Source organism: Hyperolius riggenbachi, chromosome 7, assembly GCF_040937935.1.
Source record: "Hyperolius riggenbachi isolate aHypRig1 chromosome 7, aHypRig1.pri, whole genome shotgun sequence".
Taxonomy (NCBI): domain Eukaryota; kingdom Metazoa; phylum Chordata; class Amphibia; order Anura; family Hyperoliidae; genus Hyperolius; species Hyperolius riggenbachi.
The window spans coordinates 296,819,816-296,842,323 of record NC_090652.1 but is presented as its reverse complement, the minus strand read 5'-3'; the positions used below and the strand labels follow the sequence as shown (position 1 = coordinate 296,842,323).

The 22,508-nt window shown below is 44.8% G+C and overlaps 1 protein-coding gene across 9 annotated transcripts in view; it reads left to right on the top strand.

Moving 5' to 3' along the window:
- ASIC4 (acid sensing ion channel subunit family member 4) overlaps positions 1–22,508 on the top strand; it is a 949,912-nt gene that overhangs the window by 561,373 nt on the left and 366,031 nt on the right. For 6 of the 9 annotated variants that reach the window (XM_068246014.1, XM_068246013.1, XM_068246015.1 and 3 more), the window contains one exon: positions 20,626–20,701. The exons of the other annotated variants lie outside the window; for them this stretch is intronic. In XM_068246014.1, the coding sequence (XP_068102115.1) occupies positions 20,626–20,701 (76 nt within the window). The remainder of the gene's footprint in view (positions 1–20,625; positions 20,702–22,508) is intronic. 9 annotated transcript variants of the gene reach the window in all.

Below are 22,508 nucleotides of genomic sequence, written 5' to 3'. Positions count from 1 at the left end.
AAATGTTTACAAATATTATTGACTATTAATGTCGGGAAAAAAGGAATTGAATTTATATTTCTGGTCCTTTCTGTGTGCCGCGTCTTGTGTTAATAATAGTTAATCGTTAATAATAGGAGTAAAGCCTTCTTCACACCTAAAATTGCAATCGCTGACACCAGTGTTTTGCAATTTTGTGCGCATTTTTTTAAGCCCCTCCCGTGCTTACCTGTGCGTTGCGATTTTTTTAAAAAGCTTTTCTAAGCGCTTTTGCAGAGCGATTCATTTTTTCACTTCCTGACTTCAGTCAGGAAGTGAACTCTTTCCCACGGAAATAAATAAATACAATGGGCTTGATTCACTAACCGGCACTAAGTGTTAGCGCCGGAGTAAAAACGAGTGTTCCGGCGCTAAGCCGGTTAGTGTGCCTTATCTGAGTTGGTGTGCCTTAAGTAGCTTTGTACACACTAAATATTTGTGCACACAAAAAGATGGACAAAGCTACATCGCAAACTGCAGATAAGGCACACTAACCTCAGATAAGGTTAGCGCTGTAGTTTGTGCCCACTAAGTGATAAGGCTTAGCGCCGGTTAGTGGATCAAGCCCAATGTATTTATTCATGAAAGCACCCGGGAAATCACTATATAAAGCGCTTTTTCAAGTGCTTTGCGATTTCCCTATACCTTCCATTGAGCAAACATTGCTCAGAAAATGGTGCAGGCAGCGCTTTGGTGAGCGGATCGTAATCGAACCGCTCAGATGTGAACTCTCTCATAGGGAATCATTGCACAAGCGCTTATAGGGCGATTTTGAAAATCACCGGCACTTAAAAAAAGCCGAAAGCGCCCTTAGTGTGAACAAGCTCTCAGTCTAGAGTAGACTCAATTCAGGAAAGTAGTAGGATCCTCGTTCGAGTTAGCCACCACACTCTGTAACAGATCAGTTTGTATGTAGGAGGATCAGTTTGTATTTATGAGAACACATCAAAAATATTATCTTTATCATATCAAAAATCACAAAAAGTTCTGTTAAAAGATCAGAGTTTGTCAACAAAGCCAAGACAGAGATCTTCACAAAATTTGCAGCTGAAAGATCGTACACATTTGTAAACAGGAATTCCTTTGTTGTATATAGTTTTAGACAGTGTCAGGCAATGACACTAGTCCGTTTCGGGGCAGTTTGACCCTTCATCAGGCTTTTACAAAGCATATATGAATCAGGTGCGGGTCGATGAGCGGACACGCAAGATGGCAGAGGAAATGAAAAATAGGGCATCTGTTCCAAAAAGACGCACCTGTACCCTCAAGGGGATGTAGCGTACTGTTAATGGGCATTGTAATATTCTAAGGCCAGTTTGGGGAAAACAAACATTTGCTGATGAGCCAGAGATAACAAGTCTGTACTGCTCTCTGCGCTGAAAATAAAAGTTTTAACACAAAGGGAATGCTTGGGAATGCTTTCAAATATTATTTTATGTACCTAAGAGTAGTTACTGAAATTTTGCTTTTCAGAATTTAGTCCCACTTTAACCCATTTGTAGCCTCAATAGAGTTATTTTGTTTGAGATACAGTGAGTGCTTACTTTTGACCTCAGTTGGCAGTGCTGTAAATTCTTGGAATACTCTGATGTCTCTCTGTTAACAGAAAATATAGAAATTGAAAGCAGAAGCCCTCTGTTATGGTCTCACACTGCCCCCTAGTGACAAGTGGCAATAAATACACATTATAGCAGTACTAATTAGAAGCAAGGAAGTGTAACAAATAATAAGAAAAAAAAAGGCTAAAATAAATTGGTCTGGAGCACTTGCAAGGCTCTAAATAAATTGGCTGCTAAAGGGTTAAGAAGGGTAGCCAGGACCACAGAGAGAGGCACCAGGAACCATAGAGGTGACATGGTCCTGGCGGCAGAGGGGGCAGCTGCCAGTGGGGCACAGAGGAGGCTTTCTCCTGCCAACATACTGACGGGGACATCTGTGCAGGATGAGGCATGTATGGCAGCACTGAGCTAGTCAGCACTAGCTTAATTGTTTGCTTCAGATTTTACACAAGCTTTAATTGTTTGAAAACTGCTGTTGCAGGTTGTTTTTTTTCTCCTTGTTTTTTTTAGTTTGCCCTTTTATACCTCTTCTTAGCGGCGCTCTAGTTTGTGCTTGATGTTAATGCTCAGCTGGCCTCAGTATTCCAGATGAGGCAGGATCTGCTTCAGAGCTTTGCTTTGTAATTTTCTTCTTAAACAATGTGTCATTTGCATTTATTGACAATCGCTGCCGGAATGAACAATGTTTCCCTTCTCTGTTCTTTATGCGGCCGGCTTCCCCGCTACTTACTGATATCGCACACCTACGCTGTGAGCCATGGTACGGGCATCGATGAGAGGACAAAAAAATAGTTATAAACAAATTTACCGGTACATCTACAGTATATATACAGTATCTCGCAAAAATGAGTACATCTATCACATTTTCGGTAATATTTGATTTTATTATTATATAGTATTAACATAGTGCCGACATCTTCCGCAGTGCTGAACAGAATATATTGTCTTGTCAGTAACTGTCTCTCAGAGGGGCTCACAATCTAGTCCCTACCATAGTCACATGTCTATGTATGTATCGTGTAGTTTATGTGAAACCAGAGTGCCCAGAAGAAATCCAAACAGACATGGGGAGAGCATACGAACTCCATGCAGATAGTGCCCTAGCTGTGATTCAAGCTGGGGACCCAGAGCTGCCACCGTGCTGCCCAAGTACACATTATATTTTTTCATGGGGGCAACATTTTGTCCCACAAAATTCACCCTGCCCCAGCGTACATATGGCATTTAAAGGGGTTCTTTCGCGAAAAAAGTAGGCAGTTAAAAAATGTGACAGATGACAGGTTTTGGGCCAGTCCATCTTTAGAGATTCTCTGGGCTTTCTTTGTTTTCAACAGCATTTCCTGAACAACAGTTGCAAAATCTAACTGACATAATAGTGTGCAAGTGATTAGGGAGGCCGGCTGGTATCTTGCTATTTTGGCAGTTAAACTGCTGTTCAGGAAATGCTGTTGAAAACAAAGAAAGCCCTGAGAATCCCCCTTAGGCCTCTTGCACACTGCACGCGATTCCGATTCCGCTTTTTAATCAGTTTTTACATCCGATTCAGATTCCGATTTGCAGTGTGCAGGGAGCAAACTGCAATCAGAATCTGAATCAGATGTAAAAACTGATTAAAAAGCGGAATCTGAATCGCGTGCAGTGTGCAAGAGGCCTTAAAAAGATGGAGTGGCTCAAAACCTGTCATCTGTCACATTTTTCAACTGCCTACTTTTTTCGCGAAAGAACCCCTTTAAGATACAACATAAAGTAGTCAGTGTACAGCGTAAATTTGCTGTCCCATTAAAATCACTCAACACGCAGCCATTCATGTCTGAACCAATGGCAACAAAACTGAGTACACCTTTAATATGAATGGGAGAACGGAGAATCGCAGAGTACCGGCGCTGGCACAGGACGGCTGCGAAGTGGGTGAGGGGCTGGTCGATGTAGAGGCTGTAAGTAAAACTCTTTTTCCTTCATTCGGTTTAGATTCACTTTAAAGGGGAACTCCAGCCTAAACAAACATACTGTCATAAAGTTACATTAGTTATGTTATTTAAAATAGATAGGTAATATAATCTCTACCCACTCTGTTTTAAAAGAATAGGCAAATGTTTGTGATTTCATGGGGACAGCCATCTTTTTCATGGGGACAGCCATCTTTTTCATGGGGACAGCCATCTTTTTCATGGGGACAGCCATCTTTTTCATGGGGATAACCATCTTTTTCATGGGGACAGCCATCTTTGTCATGGGGGCAGCCATCTTTTTGGTTGGAAGGAGGGGACAGGGAGCATGAGACACAGTTCCAACTCTCCTGTGTCCTGATCACCCCTCCCAGCTGCACACACTAGGCTTCAAATCTCAAATTCAAAATTAAAAAAAAATAAAAAATTCACCAGAACAGCAGATCGAGAACAACATCAGAAATCCCATCATGCTTTGCACAGCATCAGGGGAAAAATGCCCAGGCAGTTTTCTTCTGTGCAGCTAAAAATGAGGCTTGGGTAAGCAAAGTTCTGATGCTGTGAAACTGTTAAAGAAACGCCAAGCCTCTTCAGTGCTGCTGAGTAGATTTTTAGTCTGGAGATTCACTTTAAGTGCAGAATGACAAAATAACACTTCTGCCCAAAGTGTCAATAACGCGCGCGCACACACACACGTGTGCTGGTGCTGAAGAGGTGCTTTCCAGCATGCTTTTAGTGTTTTGCTATAGTGTGCTTGAAACATATGACACTTTGCAAACCTACCGTCGTGTTAGACCAATGCAAAGAAAACTTCAGAAAACTTGAAGCAGTTGCCGAGAACTTCCAATCAGAAACCTTGTTTTATTCAATGTGTTGTATGCTCGCACCTAGTTGACCCGCCCACTAGCTGAATGCAGACAGGAGAGGGGATAATGCGTTCCACTCGCATTAGCGTTTGTGTTGGCCTTTTTTTTGTTGCGTTTTTTTTTTCTTCAATTCCCGGCGCTCAGGTGGGCGTTTTTGGGAAAATCGCTTTTTCGAGCGTTTTTTTAATTCCCTCCCTGACAAAAGTCAGGAAGTGAACTCTTTGACCCCGGAAAATAATAAATACAATATATTTATTCTTAAAAAACGTGAACGCAATCGCTGCACAAAGCGATTTTTGGAGCGTTTGTGTTTTTCTATACCTTCCATTGAGGCAAAATCGCCCCACAAATGGTACAGGCACCACTTTGCTGAACGCACAGGGCACGAACCGCGCTGATATGAACCTTCTCATAGAGAATCATTGCACAAGTGTTTTGTGGGCGATTTTAAAAATTGCCTGGGCTTGAAAAAAGGCCGAAAACGCCCCTAGTGTGAACGAGTAAATAAAATGACCTGGCAGCCTGTAGCTTCCCCTTGAAGCAGTGCAGTGCGTGTAGCAGCACTTGATAAGACTACAGAAGCCTGCAGGCTGCAGGTAATCAGAGGGGCAGAGGTGACACTAGGCGGTGACACCGGTCAGGCTGCATGGAAAGAGTGCAGTAATACAGGGCCGCAGTGTAGTGATGTGAGAAATGAAGCCAGCACAGATTGCATACGAGGGCCAAATCCAATTAAGTTCCAGGGTGCTGGGTTACTTTAGCAATGATGCACTGTCATTTCTCAAGGAGCTGTCACCTGGTGACAGATATAAATTGTCCCATGAGACTGCTTAATTAACTAGGCAAACGAGCTGAGAGCATGCTGACGAAGAGATTATTAGCTTATGCTACATGTTTATCAGCGGGAGGCTTGGAGGTGTTCAATGAGGAGAGAACACTCCATTAATTAAACAGGTAAATATCAGTGATGTAGAGTTTCCACTGCTGCCCCCTGTAGGGTGTCATGAGATGTGCAGGCTAGTAGCCTAGCCTTGCTGTTGGCGATCATAAGTGATCATAAATTAGTTTTCTCAAACCTGGAATGAAACAAGTAGGGCCTGCATGTGACTTCGGATCAGGCATGGATTACGATGTAATGGGATAACTGAAGTGAATAGAGGTCAGTGAAGGTGGCAGGTGGACCACTTGACACCCACTAGGCCCAACTGCTTAGGTTGCCTGGTTGATGATCCTGCTCTGCTTTGGACACGGAATCGCAGCCTATTAAAATCAATTTTTAGGACATTGCATCCTAATCCCCATAACTGTGCATGGAACAGCTAGACAGAATCAGCGCAATAGGTTTATAGTTTTGGGAAAAACTATTACCTCCAAGGGAGGTCTGACTGAATACTCATAGTCACGGAGGTGCCCAAAATACGGAAAAATAGTATTCTGTAGACTCCTAATATACAAACGAGAGGTAATCTCTTACCTCTCCAGAAGATAGGCTTTGCTGAACAAAATTAAATTACACAGAGAAGGGGAGATTAAAGGGGGGCATGATCACCCTGCATAAATACATGTGACCCGTATAAAGAATTTAGTGAAAAGTTGTTGGCTGTGAGGTCACCGTCAGGCTCGAGGGCTCCCCTTGATGTTGGAGGAGCAGAGGTTTATTCTGGAGCTGCCTTTCCTCTGTGTGAGGCCTGTGAAAATCTGAAATACTCTTCCATCAGAACCGCTTCTAGCCGGTACATTCGATGACTATGAAAAAGGATTTGAAGTTCTCCGTAAAGAACAAACCATAGAGAGCTACTTACATTCCCAACAACAGAATGCTAATCAAGCATCTTATCTGATTGCCATTTGCAGCCAGGAGCATTTTATTTCTTCCCCCATTCTTTAAGTTTTCTTCTTCTTTTTTTCTGTGTTGGTTTAGATGTGCTGGAGTATTAAAGTAAAATTGAAGCAAGGTAAAAAAAAGTCTGAAACTTTCCTCTAAAGGGAAGGATCTAGAGCAGGGGTCTCAAACTCGCGGCCCGCGGGCCATTTGCGGCCCTCGATACAATATTTTGTGGCCCTCGCCGGCAAAAGTTTCCTTATAGTTCGCTTCTGTGCTCCCAAGTAATCTGCCGCATCCCCGCTGCTAAACGAGGGCTGCAGAGCCCCCAAATCGCCCGGGGGGGCAATCCGCTGGCATTTTCTGGAAGGGGCAGAGCTTGCATCTTCAGCTCTGCCCCTCCTGACGTCAATCGCCGCACGGATAGCCGCCTCTCCCCGTCCCTCTCTGTGAAGGAAGAGTGAGAGAAGCGGGCAGAGGCGGCGATGCGCCGCGATTGTGAAATTCCTTATGCGGCCCAGCCTCATCCTGACTTTGCCTCCTGCGGCCCCCAGGTAAATTGAGTTTGAGACCCCTGATCTAGAGCCTATTGAGCCTTTCCTGCCCCCTCCAGCGGTGTTACCCCAATTACTTGTATTAGACCAACTGGTGGTATACGCCTACGGGGACCCTCAGAGGGTTTCGGTAGAAGACCACAAGTCCGTAGTGCGCATGCATGACTGTACACTTGGGTACACAAGTGTTTCCTAAGCCTTTCGAGGGTTCCCGGAAGCAGCGTCACTTGACCGGGGAGGGCAGCAGTGCAGGAACGAGAACACTGAGCGAGGACAGGGAAGGCTCAATAGGATTCAGAGTCTTCCCTCTCCATAGATAAGTATCTGTTTTGTTTATTGCTACAAATTTACTTTAAAGGATACAGGGTTGTTTTTATACTAACTGAACGTTGTGAACTTGTCTTTCTTTAGTGATAACTAGCTGATTGCCCGGCGTTGCCCGTGTATGTATTTGGCTGGTGTTGTCTCCGCCTACTTTTTCTAACTCTAGCACACAATTACTCACTGACCAAGTTTGTGAGCTTTGCGGTCTTTGGTATCAATAATCTGCTTTGAAATTAAACAAATCTGATTGGCTGTGTGTAGCTCCACCCCCTTTTCTGAATTTGAACCCCAGTCACCCAATAACCAACTGTACCAGGTTTGAGGCCTGTGCCATTAACAGTTCAAGAATGGTAGCAATTAAATATTCCCCTTGAAAAGCAACAGGTGAAGTTTGATTCACTTTTGTAGGCTCCACCCACTTTTCTGAATATTAATCCCAGTCACCCAGTGACCAACTGTGCACAGTTTAAAAACCCTGCCATTAACAGGATGGCTGCAGTTTACATTTTCCCAGTGAAATTTGTATTTGTCTCCACCCACTGATGATCCGGCGTTGCCAGGGAATGTATTTGACTGGTGTTGGCTCCACCCACTTTCTAACCCTAACACACAAACACTCAATGACCAAGTTTGTGAGCTTTGGGGTCCTTGGCATCAATAATTTGTATATTCCCATAGAAATTAAACAAATCAGATAGGCTGTTTGTGGCTCCACCCCTCTCTAGCATTTGAACCCCAGTCACCCAATGACCAACTGTAGCAGGTTTGAGGCCTCTGCTATTAACAGTGTAAAAATGGCAGCAATTTAAAAATTCCACTTGAAAATCAATAGGTGAATTTGGATTGGCTATTATAGGCTCCACCCACTTCCCTGAATATTAATCTCAGTCACTTAGTGACCATATGGGCAAAGATTGGGAACCCTGAAATAAACAGTGTAAGAAGGGCTGCAGTTTACACTTTCCCAATGTAATTTGTTTTTGACTCCGCCCACTTTTTGTAACTTGGACACAAAGTCACTACTCAATGCCCAAGTTTGAGAGTTTTGGGGTCCTTGGCATCAATAATTTGTATTTTCCTATGAAATGAAACAAATCTGATTCACTGTTTGTGGCTCTGTCCCCTTTTCTGAATTTGATTCCCAGTGACCCAATGACCAACTGTACCAGGTCTGAGGCTTGTGCCATTAACAGTGCAAGAATGGCAGCAATTGTAATATTCTCTTTGAAAAGTGACATGTGATTTTTGATTGGCATTTTTAGGCTCCACCCACTTTTCTGAACATTAATCCCAGTCACCCAGTAAGCAGCTATGCTAAGATTGAGAACCCTGCCATTAACAGTGAAGAAGGGCTGCAGTTTACAATTTACCAGAAAAATCTGTTTTTCACTCTGGGCTGCAGTTTACAATTTACCAGAAAAATCTGTTTTTAACTCTACCCACTTTTTGTAACCTTGAAACACAGTCACTACTCAATGACCAAGTTTGTGAGCTTTTGGGTTCCTGGCATCAAAATTGTGCTAATGGAAGCAGTTTATCCAGCAAAGAAATCTGTCTGTTTTTGGCTCCGCCCCTTTACTGAATTTGAACCCCAAACACTTAACAAACGACTGTAGCAGGTTTGAGGCCTCTGCTATTAACCTTCCTGGCAAGCCACGCAGGAGGTTTTCTCAGGCCCTGCTGGGCCGATTTGCATAATTTTTTTTTGCTGCACGCAGCTAGCACTTTGCTAGCTGCGTGAGCACACTGATCGCCTCCGCCCTGCACCGATTTGCCGCTATCCGCTGCGCCGCAGAGCCCCCCCTAGACCTCGTGCGCTGCCTGGCCTATCAGCGCCAGGCAGTGTTGAGGGGTGGATCGGGACTCCCTTAGACATCACGACGTCCATGACGTTGGTGACGTCATCCCACCACGTCGCCATGGTGACGGGGGAAGCCCTCCAGGAAATCCCGTTCTTTGAACGGGATTTCCTGATCGAAGAGGGTAGGGGGATGCCGCTGCATGTAGCCCTAGGCTCGCTACATGATTTTAAAAAAAAAATTCAAAAAAACGGCTGCGCTGCCCCTTGGCGGTTTTTAATAGACCGCCAGGAGGGTTAACAGTGTGAGAATGGCTGCAGTTTCAATATTCCCCTTGAAAATCAATAGGTGAATTTTAAATGGGTCTTGTAGGCTCCACCTACTTTTCCGAATATTAATCCTAGTCACCCAGTGACCAACTGTGTGAAGTTTGAGAACCCTGCCTTTAACAGTGTAAGAAAAGCTGCAGTTTACATTTTCCCATGTAAAAAGTTAGTTGTTTTTGGCTCCGCCCACTATTTCTAATCTTGACATACAGTCACTTGATGACCAAGTTTATGAGCTTTGGGGTCCTTGGCATCAATAAGTTGCATTTTACCATTGAAATTAAACAAATCTGATTGGCTGTTTTTGGCCCGCTCCCTTCAGAATTTAAACCCCAGTCTCCCAGTGACTGACTGTAGCAGATGTTAGGCCTCTGCCATTAAGAGAGCATGAATGGCAGCAATGTAAATATTCCCCTTGAAAATCAAAAGGTGAATTTTAATTGGCTGCTGTAGGCTCCACCCACTTTTTCTGAATATTAGTCCCAGTCACCCAGTGGCCAACTGTGTCACGTTTGAGAACCCTGCCAATAACAGAATGGCTGAAATCAATCTAACAAATCTGATTGGCTGTTTGTGGCTCCACCCCTTTAGTGAATTTGGACCCCAGTCACCCAATAACTGACTGTGTCAGGTTTGAGGCCTCTGCCACTAACAGTGTAAGAATGGTAGCAACGTGAATATTCCCCTTGAGAATCAATAGGTACATTTTGATTGGCTGTTGTAGGCTCCACCCACATTTCTAAATATTCAGCCCAGTCACCCAGTGGCCAATTATGTAAAGTTTGGGAACCCTGCAATGTAAAAAATGAAGTTGTTGGCACCGCCCACTTTTTCTAACCTTGACATACAGTTACTCAATTATCAAGTTTATCAGCTTTGGGGTCCTTGGTATCAATACTTTGTATATTCCCATTGAAAAATAAACAAATCTGGCTGTTTGTGGCTCCGCCCCCTTCCTGCATTTGGACCCTAGTCACCCAGGGACCAACTGTACCAGGTTTGAGGCATCTGCTTTTACCAGTATAAGAGAATGGTAGCAGATGAAATATTCCCTTTGAAAATCAAAAGGTGAATTTTTATTGGCTGTTGTAGGCTCCACCCACCTTCCAAAATCTTAATCTGTCACCCAATGACCAACTGTGCAAAGTTTGAGAACCCTGCCATTAACGGTGTAAGAATGGCTGCAGTTTATATTTTCCCAGTAAAAGTTATTTTGGCTCCGCCCACTTTTTGAAACCTTGACACACAGTCACTCAATGACCAAGTGTGTGAGCTGTCAGGTTCCTGGCATCAAAAATGTGTGAATGGAAGCAGTTTATCCACCAAGGAAATCTGATTGGCTGCATGTGGCCCCTTTAGTGAATTTGGACCCCAGTCACCCAATGACCGACTGTAGCAAGTTTAAAGCCTCTGCCATTAAAAGTGTAAGAATAGCAGCAGTTCAAATATTCCCCTTGAAAATCAATAGGTGAATTTTGATTGGCTTTTGTAGGCTCCACCCATTTTCTTGAATCTTAATCACATTCACCCAGTGACCAAGTGTGCCAAGTTTGAGAACCCTGCCATTAACAGTCTAAGAATGGCTGCAGTTTACATTTTCCCATTTAAAATGAAAGGCTGAAATTTGATTGGCTGTTTTATGCTCCGCCCACTTTTCCTGGATTTGTAACTCGGTCACCAAGTGACCAACTGTGCCATGTGTGGGGACTGTGGCTAGATTACTGTGAGAATGGCAGCCTTTTCCATTGACTTGAATGGGTGGAATCTGATTTGCTGTTTGTAGCTCCGCCCAGGTGTGCAGGGGGGCCGCGAGACCCCCAGAACATATCATCCCAGGTAGTAAGGGATCTGTGTACCAAGTTTTGTTTAAATCGGTCAAGCCGTTTTCGAGTGATCGCGGCACATACACACACACACACACACACACACACACACACACACACACACACACACACACACACACACACACACACACACACACACACACACACACACACACACACACACACACACACACACACACACACACACACACACACACACACACACACACACACACACACACACACACACACACACACACACACACACACACACACACACATACATCCGATTTTATATATATATATATATAGATATAGATAATAATGTGATGGACAGCTGCCCCTTCTCTAGACTGCTGTCTCCTTCTAACTCCTCCTCTAGACTGCTGTCTCCTTCTGCCTCCTCCTATACACTGCTGTCTTCTTCTGACTCCTCCTCTAGACTGCTGTTTCCTTCTGACTCCTCCTCTAGACTGCTGACTCCTCGTCTAGACTGCTGTTTCCTTCTGACTCCCCCTTTAGACTGCTGTTTCCTTCTGACTCCCCCTTTAGACTGTGGTTTTCTCCTGGCTCTTCCTGTAGACTTCTGTCTCTTCCTGGCTCCTCCTCTAGACTGCTTTCTCCTTCTTACTCCTCCTCTAGACTGCTGTCTCCTTCTGACTCCTCCTCTAAAATGCTGTCTCCTTCTCCTGTCCTCTTTATATCAGTCTGCTGCATCTCCTCCAGCAATTGTCTTCTTGCTCACTCCATTCAGCTCTTGTTGGTTGTACACTTGCTGGATTCTCAGCAGAGACCGTCGTTAATGACCATCTAGCAAGGGGCTAGCAAGTATGGCCATATTGATTGTTTTCGATCCCCTCTGCAGGAAAATACAACAGATGACCCCCTCCCTCACACAGTCTTGTGTACATAGAAACACACTGCGTAGTATAAAGACTCTAACGGAGTGTGCTGCACCCACGGATATCTCTAGGTAAAGATGGAAAGTGGACGTGTTTACCCTGCTAATTATGCAGATAATGTACAGTATATGAGCGTAGTTAAGGATACAGATGTAAGTTGACATAAATACAGAATAATAGCTTGGTGGTGTAGCTTACATACTAAAACATCTCATCTTTAATTAAATTCTGTAAAAGGACATCATAAAAATAGAACAAACTGAACCCTGTGGGGTGAGGAAAAAAAAGACAATCGTAAATACTAAACTGACTCAAAATAGGAACACATACATTTCCAACAAGTAAACAGGTGTCAAAAAATTGAAGGGTAATACTTATGATAGTTATATCCTGAGCTGTAATGGAAGAAGAAAAGCACATTCAGCAGAGTGCCACTAATGCGTTTCGTGGCTCAGAGGGTACCGTATAGCATTCAGCAGAGGGCCACTGATGCGTTTCGTGGCGCAGAGGGTACCGTATAGCATTCAGCAGAGTGCCACTAATGCGTTTCGTGGCTCAGAGGGTACAGTATAGCATTCAGCAGAGTGCCACTAATGCGTTTCGTGGCTCAGAGGGTACAGTATAGCATTCAGCAGAGTGCCACTAATGCGTTTTGTGGCTCAGAGGGTACCATATAGCATTCAGGAGAGTGCCACTGATGTGTTTTGTGGCTCAGAGGGTACAGTATAGCATTCAGCAGAGTGCCACTAATGCGTTTCGTGGCTCAGAGGGTACAGTATAGCATTCAGCAGAGTGCCACTAATGCGTTTCGTGGCTCAGAGGGTACAGTATAGCATTCAGCAGAGTGCCACTAATGCGTTTCGTGGCTCAGAGGGTACCATATAGCATTCAGGAGAGTGCCACTGATGCGTTTCGTGGCTCAGAGGGTACCATATAGCATTCAGCAGAGTGCCACTAATGCGTTTCGTGGCTCAGAGGGTACAGTATAGCATTCAGCAGAGTGCCACTAATGCGTTTCGTGGCTCAGAGGGTACAGTATAGCATTCAGCAGAGTGCCACTAATGCGTTTCGTGGCTCAGAGGGTACCATATAGCATTCAGGAGAGTGCCACTGATGTGTTTTGTGGTTTAGAGGATACCGTATAGCATTCAGCAGACTGCTACTGATGCATTTCATGACTCAGTGGAGACCGTATAGCATTCAGCAGACTGCTTCTGATGCATTTCGTGGCTCAGTGGATACCGTATAGCATTCAGCAGAGTGCCACTGATGTGTTTTGTGACTCAGAGGGTACAGTATAGCATTCAGCAGGGTGCCACTGATGCATTTCATGGCTCAGAGCATACCGTATAGCATTCAGCAGAGTGCCACTGATGTGTTTCTTGTCTCAGAGGGTACCGTATAGCATTCAGCAGAGTGCCACTTATGCGTTTTGTGGCTCAGAGGGTACAGTGAGCCCTGGTAAAATAATACTGGAGCCCAAAACTGGGAATAGATTATATTCACATGCAGGGCCGGATTTGTACTCTTTACCGCCCAAGGCCACTGTCACCAGCTGCCCCCCTTCAGCATAGGTAGTGAGATGACCCCTTTCCTCCAGTATAGTTAGCCAGGTGACCCCTCCCCCCTTTCCCTCTAGTATAGGTAGCCTGATGACCCCCCCAGTATAGGTAGCCAGATGACCCCTCCCCCTTTCATTCCAGTATAGGTAGCCAGATGACTCCCTCAATCCCTCTTTCCCCCACCTCCTTTCAGTATAGATAGCCAGCTCACCTTCACACTGCAGCATCCATCAGTGTCACTCATTTCTCTGCTCATCTCCAGTGCAGAAGCTTCCTCTTCCTTTCCGTCTCCAATGCTGCCCAGGTCCATAGCCGCCGGCCACAATGCAAACGTGCACAGAGAGCAAGGTGATTACTGCACAGGTGGCTAGCAGCAGAGTACTGTGTTCAGACACTTGCCGGATTTCCCTGCATTGCAGCATTTGCAAGCTTGCAAATGCTGCACCAGTTTAGCCTGCTGCTTTGGTGCCTTTACTCCTGTGGTGCCCTAGGCCATGGCCTAAATTGGGCCCTGTTCACATGCTCTTCTTACTGTATGGAGGCATCACAGTACCCCAGACACCCCGGTCTCCATTCTGAATGAGCTATTATCACATTCAGTAACCACAGACAGTAAATTACTGTTTGCAACGATGTTAAAATTAACAATATTTTCCGCCATTTGCATCAAAAATGCAGTAAAAATGCAATAAAGGCGCAGTAACGTTGATAAAAGTGCATAATTTTTTTGTGGTACATACTGCATAAAAATGGAATTCATAATGAAAAATAGTGCATTGTTTTATTCTTAATTGCCAATTTCTGAACTCCTATAAGTACCTGGCGCTCTGATCAGATGTAGTATGGAGCCTTTTGAGCTGTGTTTGCTGGACTTTGGAAGTTTTCCGCAAAGGAAGTTATTTTACACACTACCGATGGCGGTCATTTTTCAAACTACAGTACATTTCATTACGGTACATGTTGTTGTGAATGGAGGCCACTCTGGGATGTTATTATTGTTTTTTTTTTGTTTTTTTTTCAAACTCGGCGTATATTTTTGTACTGTACCCAACGCCATCAAACTTGCTACAATTCTAGGCTAATATAGCAATGTATATGGTCAAATTGTTGTTCCATGTTATTGTACATGTTGGATTATTGCTACCTGTGAGTTTAACCTCCTTGCCGGTTATCCCGAGCTCAGCTCGGGGTAACCTGCGCAGGAGGATTACTCAGGCCCCGCTGGGCCGAGTTGCATAATTTTTTTTCCCTACACGCAGCTAGCACTTTGCTAGCTGCGTGTAGTACGCGATCGCCGCCGCTACCCGACGATTCGCCGCTACCCGCCGCGCCGAGTCGCCCCCGCCCCAGACCCCTGCGCAGCCTGGCCATTGAGTGCCAGGCAGCGCTGAGGGGCGGATCGGGATTCCCTGTGACGTCCCGGCGTCGATGACGTCGGTGACGTCATCCCGCCCCGTCGCCATGGCGTCCGGGGAAGACCTGTAGGAAATCCCGTTCTCAACGGGATTTCCTGCTTACTCTGATCTCCGAAGGCGATCGGAGTGGGTGGGGGGATGCCGCCGCTTAGCGGCTATCATGTAGCGAGCCCTGGGCTCGCCACATGATTTAAAAAAAATAAATTAAAAAAAAATGCTGCTCTGCCTCCTTGCCGGCGGAATTAGACCGGCAAGGAGGTTAAAGAGGAACTTTAACCCAGGATTGAACTTCATTCCAATCAGTAGCTGATACCCCCTTTCCCACGAGAAATCTTCACCTTTTCTCAAATAGATAATCAGAGGGGTCTGTATGGCTGATATTGTGGCGAAACCCTCCCACTGTGTGATGTCATGACCAAGGTCCTGACAGTTTGCTGTCTGTGAACCTCAATGCATTCTGGGAAATAACGTCTGTTTCCAACTGCCAATCAAGCAATATCTCCCTCTGTGTAAGGACTCTCAGTAACAAACAATTCGTACAGATCACCTGGCAGAACTAAAGATGTCACCACCAGTGGTAAATTTCAGAATGTAAATCAAATAAATATTGTAAAAAAAAAAAATCAGTTTTATTCATTATGTTATTTTTACTACAATTCCTCTTTAAACAAGCTATCATCTTCCACCGTCTGCGAGTGTTTCAGGGCCGGGTACAGCACAGCTTATGACATTAGGAGCCATTATGCTCGCATCTCTCAGGGCTCCAGCATAAATGCAGGAAATAGAGTGCCATGCCCTTTCTATATTAGCGACACTGGAAAGTTTAGCCCCCCTGGGAAAGACAAAGAAGTGTCATTGTATAGAGCAAGTTCATCAGAGGAACAACAGCTCTATCTCTGATTCCCATCACGAGTGTCTGCTAATTACATGTAATGATTAGACTATAAAAGCTTCTAGCAGCGTATCTGTCACTAATTTATTAGGTGGCGGGAGACAGGCGCTTCCCCTCTCCTGGGAGATCTCCGTAATGGAACGGTGGTCAGCTAAGAGCATTTATGGATAACTCACCCACATTGCCCACATCAGTCTGCAGGAGGACGCCAATCTGGTCCCCCCATCCACATCGCAACGTTTTCAGAAGATCACAGAACCACTTATGCAGGGGCGTAACCAGACTTAAAGAGAATCTGTACTCTAAAATTCTTACAATAAAAAGCATACCATTCTATTCATTATGTTCTCCTGGGCCCCTCTGTGCTGTTTCTGCCACTCCCTGCTGCAATCCTGGCTTGTAATTGCCAGTTTTAGGCAGTGTTTACAAACAAAAGACATGGCATGTGATAGGCTGAGAGGAGCTCAGTGTGTGACTCATACAGAGGGGGACTGGAGAGGGTGTGTATAGCTTCTATCCAATCACAAGCAGCACAGCACATTCCAGCCTGACTGCCTCAGCCCGACAGACCCACAGAGGAGAGAAGATTAGATCATATAACAGAGATAACACAGCCACTGTGCAACTATGAAAGGCTGCAGTAATCCAGACCACAGTAGAACAGGTATAGGAACTTATAGGATAGAATGAATAAGGATGAAGATTTTGTTACAGAATCTCTTTAACTGGGCCCCTCTGCAAAAATGGCATGGGGCCCCCTTTGTCCAAGACCAACATGCAGGTCCTGTGATCGGGAGTCAGCGAATGGCAGCAGAGGAGTGTTCTGCTGTGAAGCAGCATCTGGGAGCAGGAAAAAAAATTACTCATGCTCCTACCCACGGTTTTTGTAAGCGAACAGGGAGGTTTTTTTAGTATTAGAGAACAGAGGCGCCAGCAGGATAAAAATACTTAAAAACTTTGAAATGCTTGGGAGGCAGCGGTGGACTTACCTCCAAAAAGCAGACACATTAACTGTTAATTTCAGTAAGACAAATTTATTGTGGCATAATCACCAGAAAAAGATGCAACGCGTTTCGCAGGTACAACCCGCTTCATCAGGCAATAAGACAGGGATATGAACAGAATGTAGTCATGAGCGAGGCGCGTTATGTCAGGGAGGTTTTTTTGCTAATTGGCTGCACTTGAGGTTGGGAGAGGGAGGACAAGGGGCACCCCCAAAGCCTCCAGTCCCCCTGCGATGGCGGGGGTTGTAGGGGTGATTGCTATGCCCATGCCTTTATGTATTTACTGAGGGAAAATGCAGCTGAATGATCTGAAATGAAAGTAATCCTTAAATGGGCAAAAGGAAAAAATGTATACATACCTGGGACTTCCTCCAGGCCGATCAGCCACTCACCGTCCTTCTGCGATGCCTGGATCCTCTGCAATTTGCCCCGGAAAGTCCACTGGTACTGCGCATGCGCTGCCTGGCTCCACATGTGACCCCTTGCGTTCCCGTTCCTTTCCAGCACAGGCACAGAATGCCCCCAACGAAAGGAGTGCAACAGGGGAGCGCGGGTGGCTGGCTACACCTGCACTGACTGGCCCTGACTGGAGGATTTTCCAGGGCCAATTGCAAAATTGCAAAGGTGGCGATGGAGGACGACAAGGGAGCGATTAACCTGGAGGAAGTCCCAGGAATGTATACATTGTTCCTTTTGCCCCATCTCAGGTACTCCTAAAAGTGGAATCCTTTTCAGGGAATGTTTTTGTGAAAAAATATAGGAAATACTGAGAGCCCCTACGAGATGGACTAATCCAAAACATAGTTACATAGTTTGGTTGAAAAACAAAAACATCTGTCCATCAAGTTCAACCATAAAAAAACAACCCCCCCCCCCCCAAAAAAAAAGAAACACCATCCTGAACCCACACATATCCCAGTTGATCCAGGGGAAGGTAAAAAACCTTACAAGGCTTGGGCCAATTAGCCTTGAAGGACTTCCGAGGCCAAATTTAGAAAAAAAAATTAAAAATAAAAAAAAGTTAGATACCTGCATCAGTTTGGAAGACACGGAGGACGCCGTCCGCGCCCTCCGTGCCGTTCCGCCGTTTCCCCGCCGCTCAATAGCCCTCCGAATGGCTCCCGACTGCACGGCCTGGGTCGGCTCTCCTGCCTGCACAAAGATGGCTGCAGGGACACGGCGGAACGGCACGGAGGGCGCGGACGGCGTCCTCCGTGTCTTCCAAACTGATGCAGGTATCTAACTTTTTTATTTTTTTTTCTAAATTTGACCTCGGAAGTCCTTTAAAAGGGAAAAATTATTTCCAGACTCCAGTTGGTGGTCAGATAAATCCCTGGATCAACTCTCCTGGGAATTAAATAGTAATTCTAGTCCCCTGTATTGGAGGAAGGGAAGGTTAGTAGAGGGGGGCCCCACACAGCTCTGGGCCCCCCTGCTATTGTAGGGGCTTCTCCCCTCTAGTCACGCCCCTGCTAGGAGAGTCTGTATCTGAAAGAGTATCCACATGGCCATCCAGGCTTCTGCTGTCTTCCACCACGTCTGTTTTCATGGACCAGTATTTTACTCTACATGTACTCTTTACTCTCAGTTCACTCGACTTCATCTTCATTTATTTTATTTATTAATTGTAGTATTTATATAGCGCTGACATATTATGTAGCACTGTACAGAATATATTGTCTTGTCATTAACTGTTCCTCAGAGGGGCTCACAATCTAGTCCCTACCATAGTCATATGTCTGTGTATGTATCATGTAGTGCATGTATCGTAGTCTAGGGCCAATTTAGAGGGAAGCCATTTAACTTATCTGTATGGTTTTGGGATGTGGGAGGAAACTGGATTCCCTGGATGAAACATACACAGACACGGGGAGAACATACAAACTTCTTGCAGATGTTGACCTGGCTGGGATTCGAAGCGGGGACCCAGTGGTGCAAGGCGAGAGCGCTAACCACTACACCACTGTGCTGCCCATTGTGAAGATTTACATTGGTTACTATACTTGGTCCTGCTGGATAAATTTGTATTGAAAGGATACCCTGGACATGTGGATATCATCTATCATTGGATACTGCTTTTTTTCAACTTTCTTGTTATTTAGATTTTCTTTTACTAAGTTATAAAATAGCAAAATACAGTGTTACATGCAAATCAGTGCAAACAAGAACACAGATTGTAAGCAAAGGACTATGCATAAAATGCTGACATCCTAAACAGGCAAAAACAATCATAATGGCAGACATATCAAACCAGTATGAATTACACATACTGTATATAGTAGGACATCAAGGAATATAAAGAGCTGCCCACTCGGACCATGGCTCCTAGATTTTATCAAATGAAGGTGTAGTTTCTCTAATGACAGAGGTCATTTTTTTCCAAGGTTTAAATGAAATGTATACGGTGAATCAATTCAGACCTGGAGGGAGTGAGAGTTCTCCACGTTTTAGCTAAGAGCGTCTAAGAGGCATTACAAATCTAACCCAAGAGCTTATTCTGATGTTTGGTCAAATGGGGAATGGGCCTGTGAAATATGTCAGAGCGTAGGTGCGGCTGGACCTGTGTACCCAGCACATCAGAGGCTAGTGAGAAACTGAGGGCCTAAAAACCAGAGACCAGTGGGCAGTTGCACCAACAGTGGAGTTGGTCAGCTGGGGCATTGCAACCATAAAAGCAAAGGTCATTATACTGCTTTTAACCTATAGAGTTATGAAAGTTTAACTGCAAGTCTCTGCCTCTGAAGAAGCGGCCATTATAGGGTCGCAAAATGTGCATTAGGCTGCATCTAGTACAAATAATAATTACGTGATGTATAGACGTTTTATATATATATATATATATATATATATATATATATATATATATATATATATATATATACAGTATATATATACACAGTATATATATATATATATATATATATATATATATATATATATATATATATATATATATATATATATGTTACGGCCAGAACCCGAAGTTTGGCCAGAACTAGAAGTGGCCGGCCACTTCGGGTTCTGGCCGGCCAATGTGCGAACTGGCCGCTGCGCTGCGGCCAATGTGAGAAATGCAACAATTCCTGTAAAGTTAATGGGATGTTGTGGCCGCGGCGCAGCGGGCAAATGTATCACACATCTTTACTTTATTCAATGACATTAAGCCGCCCGGCTTTTTCCCCGCTTTCTCTCTTCCCCTCGCCTCTCTCTCCTCCCCTCGCCTCTCTCTCTTCCTTCTCTTATGGGCAGCCGGGCGGGGGACACGCGTGTCCAGGAGAGTCGTTCGTCGCGGCAGGAGAGCAGAACGGGGAGGCTGCAGACATCGCTTCTGCCAGCACCCGCTCTGCAAGAACGGCAGGATTCCCCTGCCGCGACGAACGACTCCGGAGGGACACGCGTGTCCCCGCCCGGCTGCCCATAAGAGAAGAAGAGAGAGAGGCGAGGGGAGGAGAGAGAGGCGGGGGGGGGGGGGAGGAGAGAGGCAGAGAAAAAGCCGGGCGGCTTAATGCCATTGAATAAAGTAAAGATGTGTGATACATTTTGCCCGCTGCGCTGCGGCCACAACATCCCATTAACCTTACAGGAATTGTTGCATTTCTCACATTGGCCGCAGCGCAGCGGCCAGTTCGCACATTGGCCGGCCAGAACCCGAAGTGGCCGGCCACTTCTAGTTCTGGCCAAACTTCGGGTTCTGGCCGTAACATATATATATCCATATATTGTTGTTTGTTTACCTGTCTGACAAGTTGATTTTACAACAGAACTTAAGTTCTATATTTTTGTAACAAACCCCTTATTCTTTTTGGTTATTAGATTTTTTGAGTCTGAAAAGCGGTTTAATATACTATTCACCAGCGATTGTAATCTCAAGTGTAGCTCCCAGACAAATGTAAGTACTAGAACAATAAAGTTATAATTAATACATTCTAACAATATTCTACTATGACATAAAGTCAATGGAAGCCTATAATATGTATTCACAGAGAGAGAGGTGGGAGAAAGAGTTTTAGAATTGTATTAATTAGGAGAAAAACAAGAATTATAAAGTAAAAAAAAAATAGAATTAAACTAACTTGGATAGCAATTATAATTGAAAAGCCATAATGTAATCAAGACGGGAGTACGGCAATCTTCTGAAGACTTTTCCTGAAACTTGTTGAGACGGTAAACAGGGAGGGGGACAAAACTCTCTGTAATTAAGAGTCGATTTCTTCAAACGGAGGTGAAACGACTCCAGAGTGTTATAACTGCCGCTTCCCAGAGACCTGACACATCATTACTTTATGTCACGAGGTGGAACAGAACTGGGACTGAAGGCAAAGGGCTTTTCTAGGTTAATAAGAAAGTGACTTTACAGAGGCTGTTCCTTCCAAACAGAACCACAGGAAGCCAAGACACAGTATGGGGTGATTTACTAAGAGATGTTTGCAGCAAGGCTCAAATGCCTGGCCATGGTTGGGCTCAGTGAAGGTCTTGGTGGTCTGGAAGGACACACAGTACGGAGTGGTGGATTCTATTGGCCGCCTTATGGTGTATGTTAGAGTACGAGAGATAGGGGGCTGCCCCAGGGGCCTGACTCAATCATAATAATTGCCAATTGGCAAGATTCAGGTTCATTACACTGTAGACTGCTGGTTAAAGTGAACCTCCGGACTAAAAATCAACTCATCAGCACTGAAAAGGCTTTGTGTTTCTTTAACAGTTTCACAGCATCAGAACTTTGTTTCTCTTATACAAGCCTCATTTTTAGCTGCACAGAAGAAAACTGCCTGGGCTTTTTTTCCCCTGATGCTGTTACATTTTGAATTTGACATTTGAAGCCTAGCACATGCGGCTGGGAGGGGTAATCAGGACACAGGATAGTTGGAACTGTGTCTCCTGCTCCTTGTCACCTCCTTTCAACCAAAAAGATGGCTGCCCCCATGACAAAGATGGCAGCCCCCATGAATCACAAACATTTGCCTGTTCTTTTAAAACAGGGTGGGTAAGAGATTATATTACCTATCTATTCTAATTAACATAACTAATGTAACTTGATGACAGTATGTTTGTTTAGGCTGAAGTTCCCCTTTAAATAGCAGCTTGCTGAGCAGGGGTAGAACGAGCTTGTCTGTACATCTTTTTTGTTGAGCAGGTGTTCTTTTTATTCATTGCAGTTAGTGAATTTAGATATGGGGAGGTGACATTTACTGTCAAAAGAGCTCTGCGCAATGTAGTCATGACGTCTTGTGCATGTGCAGGGCACTTCCAGCCGGGGGGGGCGTGATCAAAGACGTGCGCAGCCAGGCCAGCGCCTGCCCACTACTGCGCAACTCGCCCACCCAGAAGAGGCTGCAGGGGGCATTTGAGAACAAGTGAGGGGCGAAAGAGAACAGGGGGGCGGTGGTTATGAAGGCGGCTTCCTACACATGCCTGCTCCCCCGTTTTTACAATAGGTTTCCGCTCTGGTATCCTTTAACATCCCTCCCTCTCCTATTCCTCAGAGTACATAAACACACCAGATAATCAATGTCTGTAATGATCTTTCCTGTGAAGTGGGTTTGTACATCTAGTGGGGTACAGGTGACCTCTGAAACCACTAGCAATGCCATTAGTGATCATTACAGATTGCTTATGACTGACCTTAAAGTTTACCCGATGTACATGTGACATGATGAGATAAACATGTGTATGTACAGTACAAACCATATTAATAA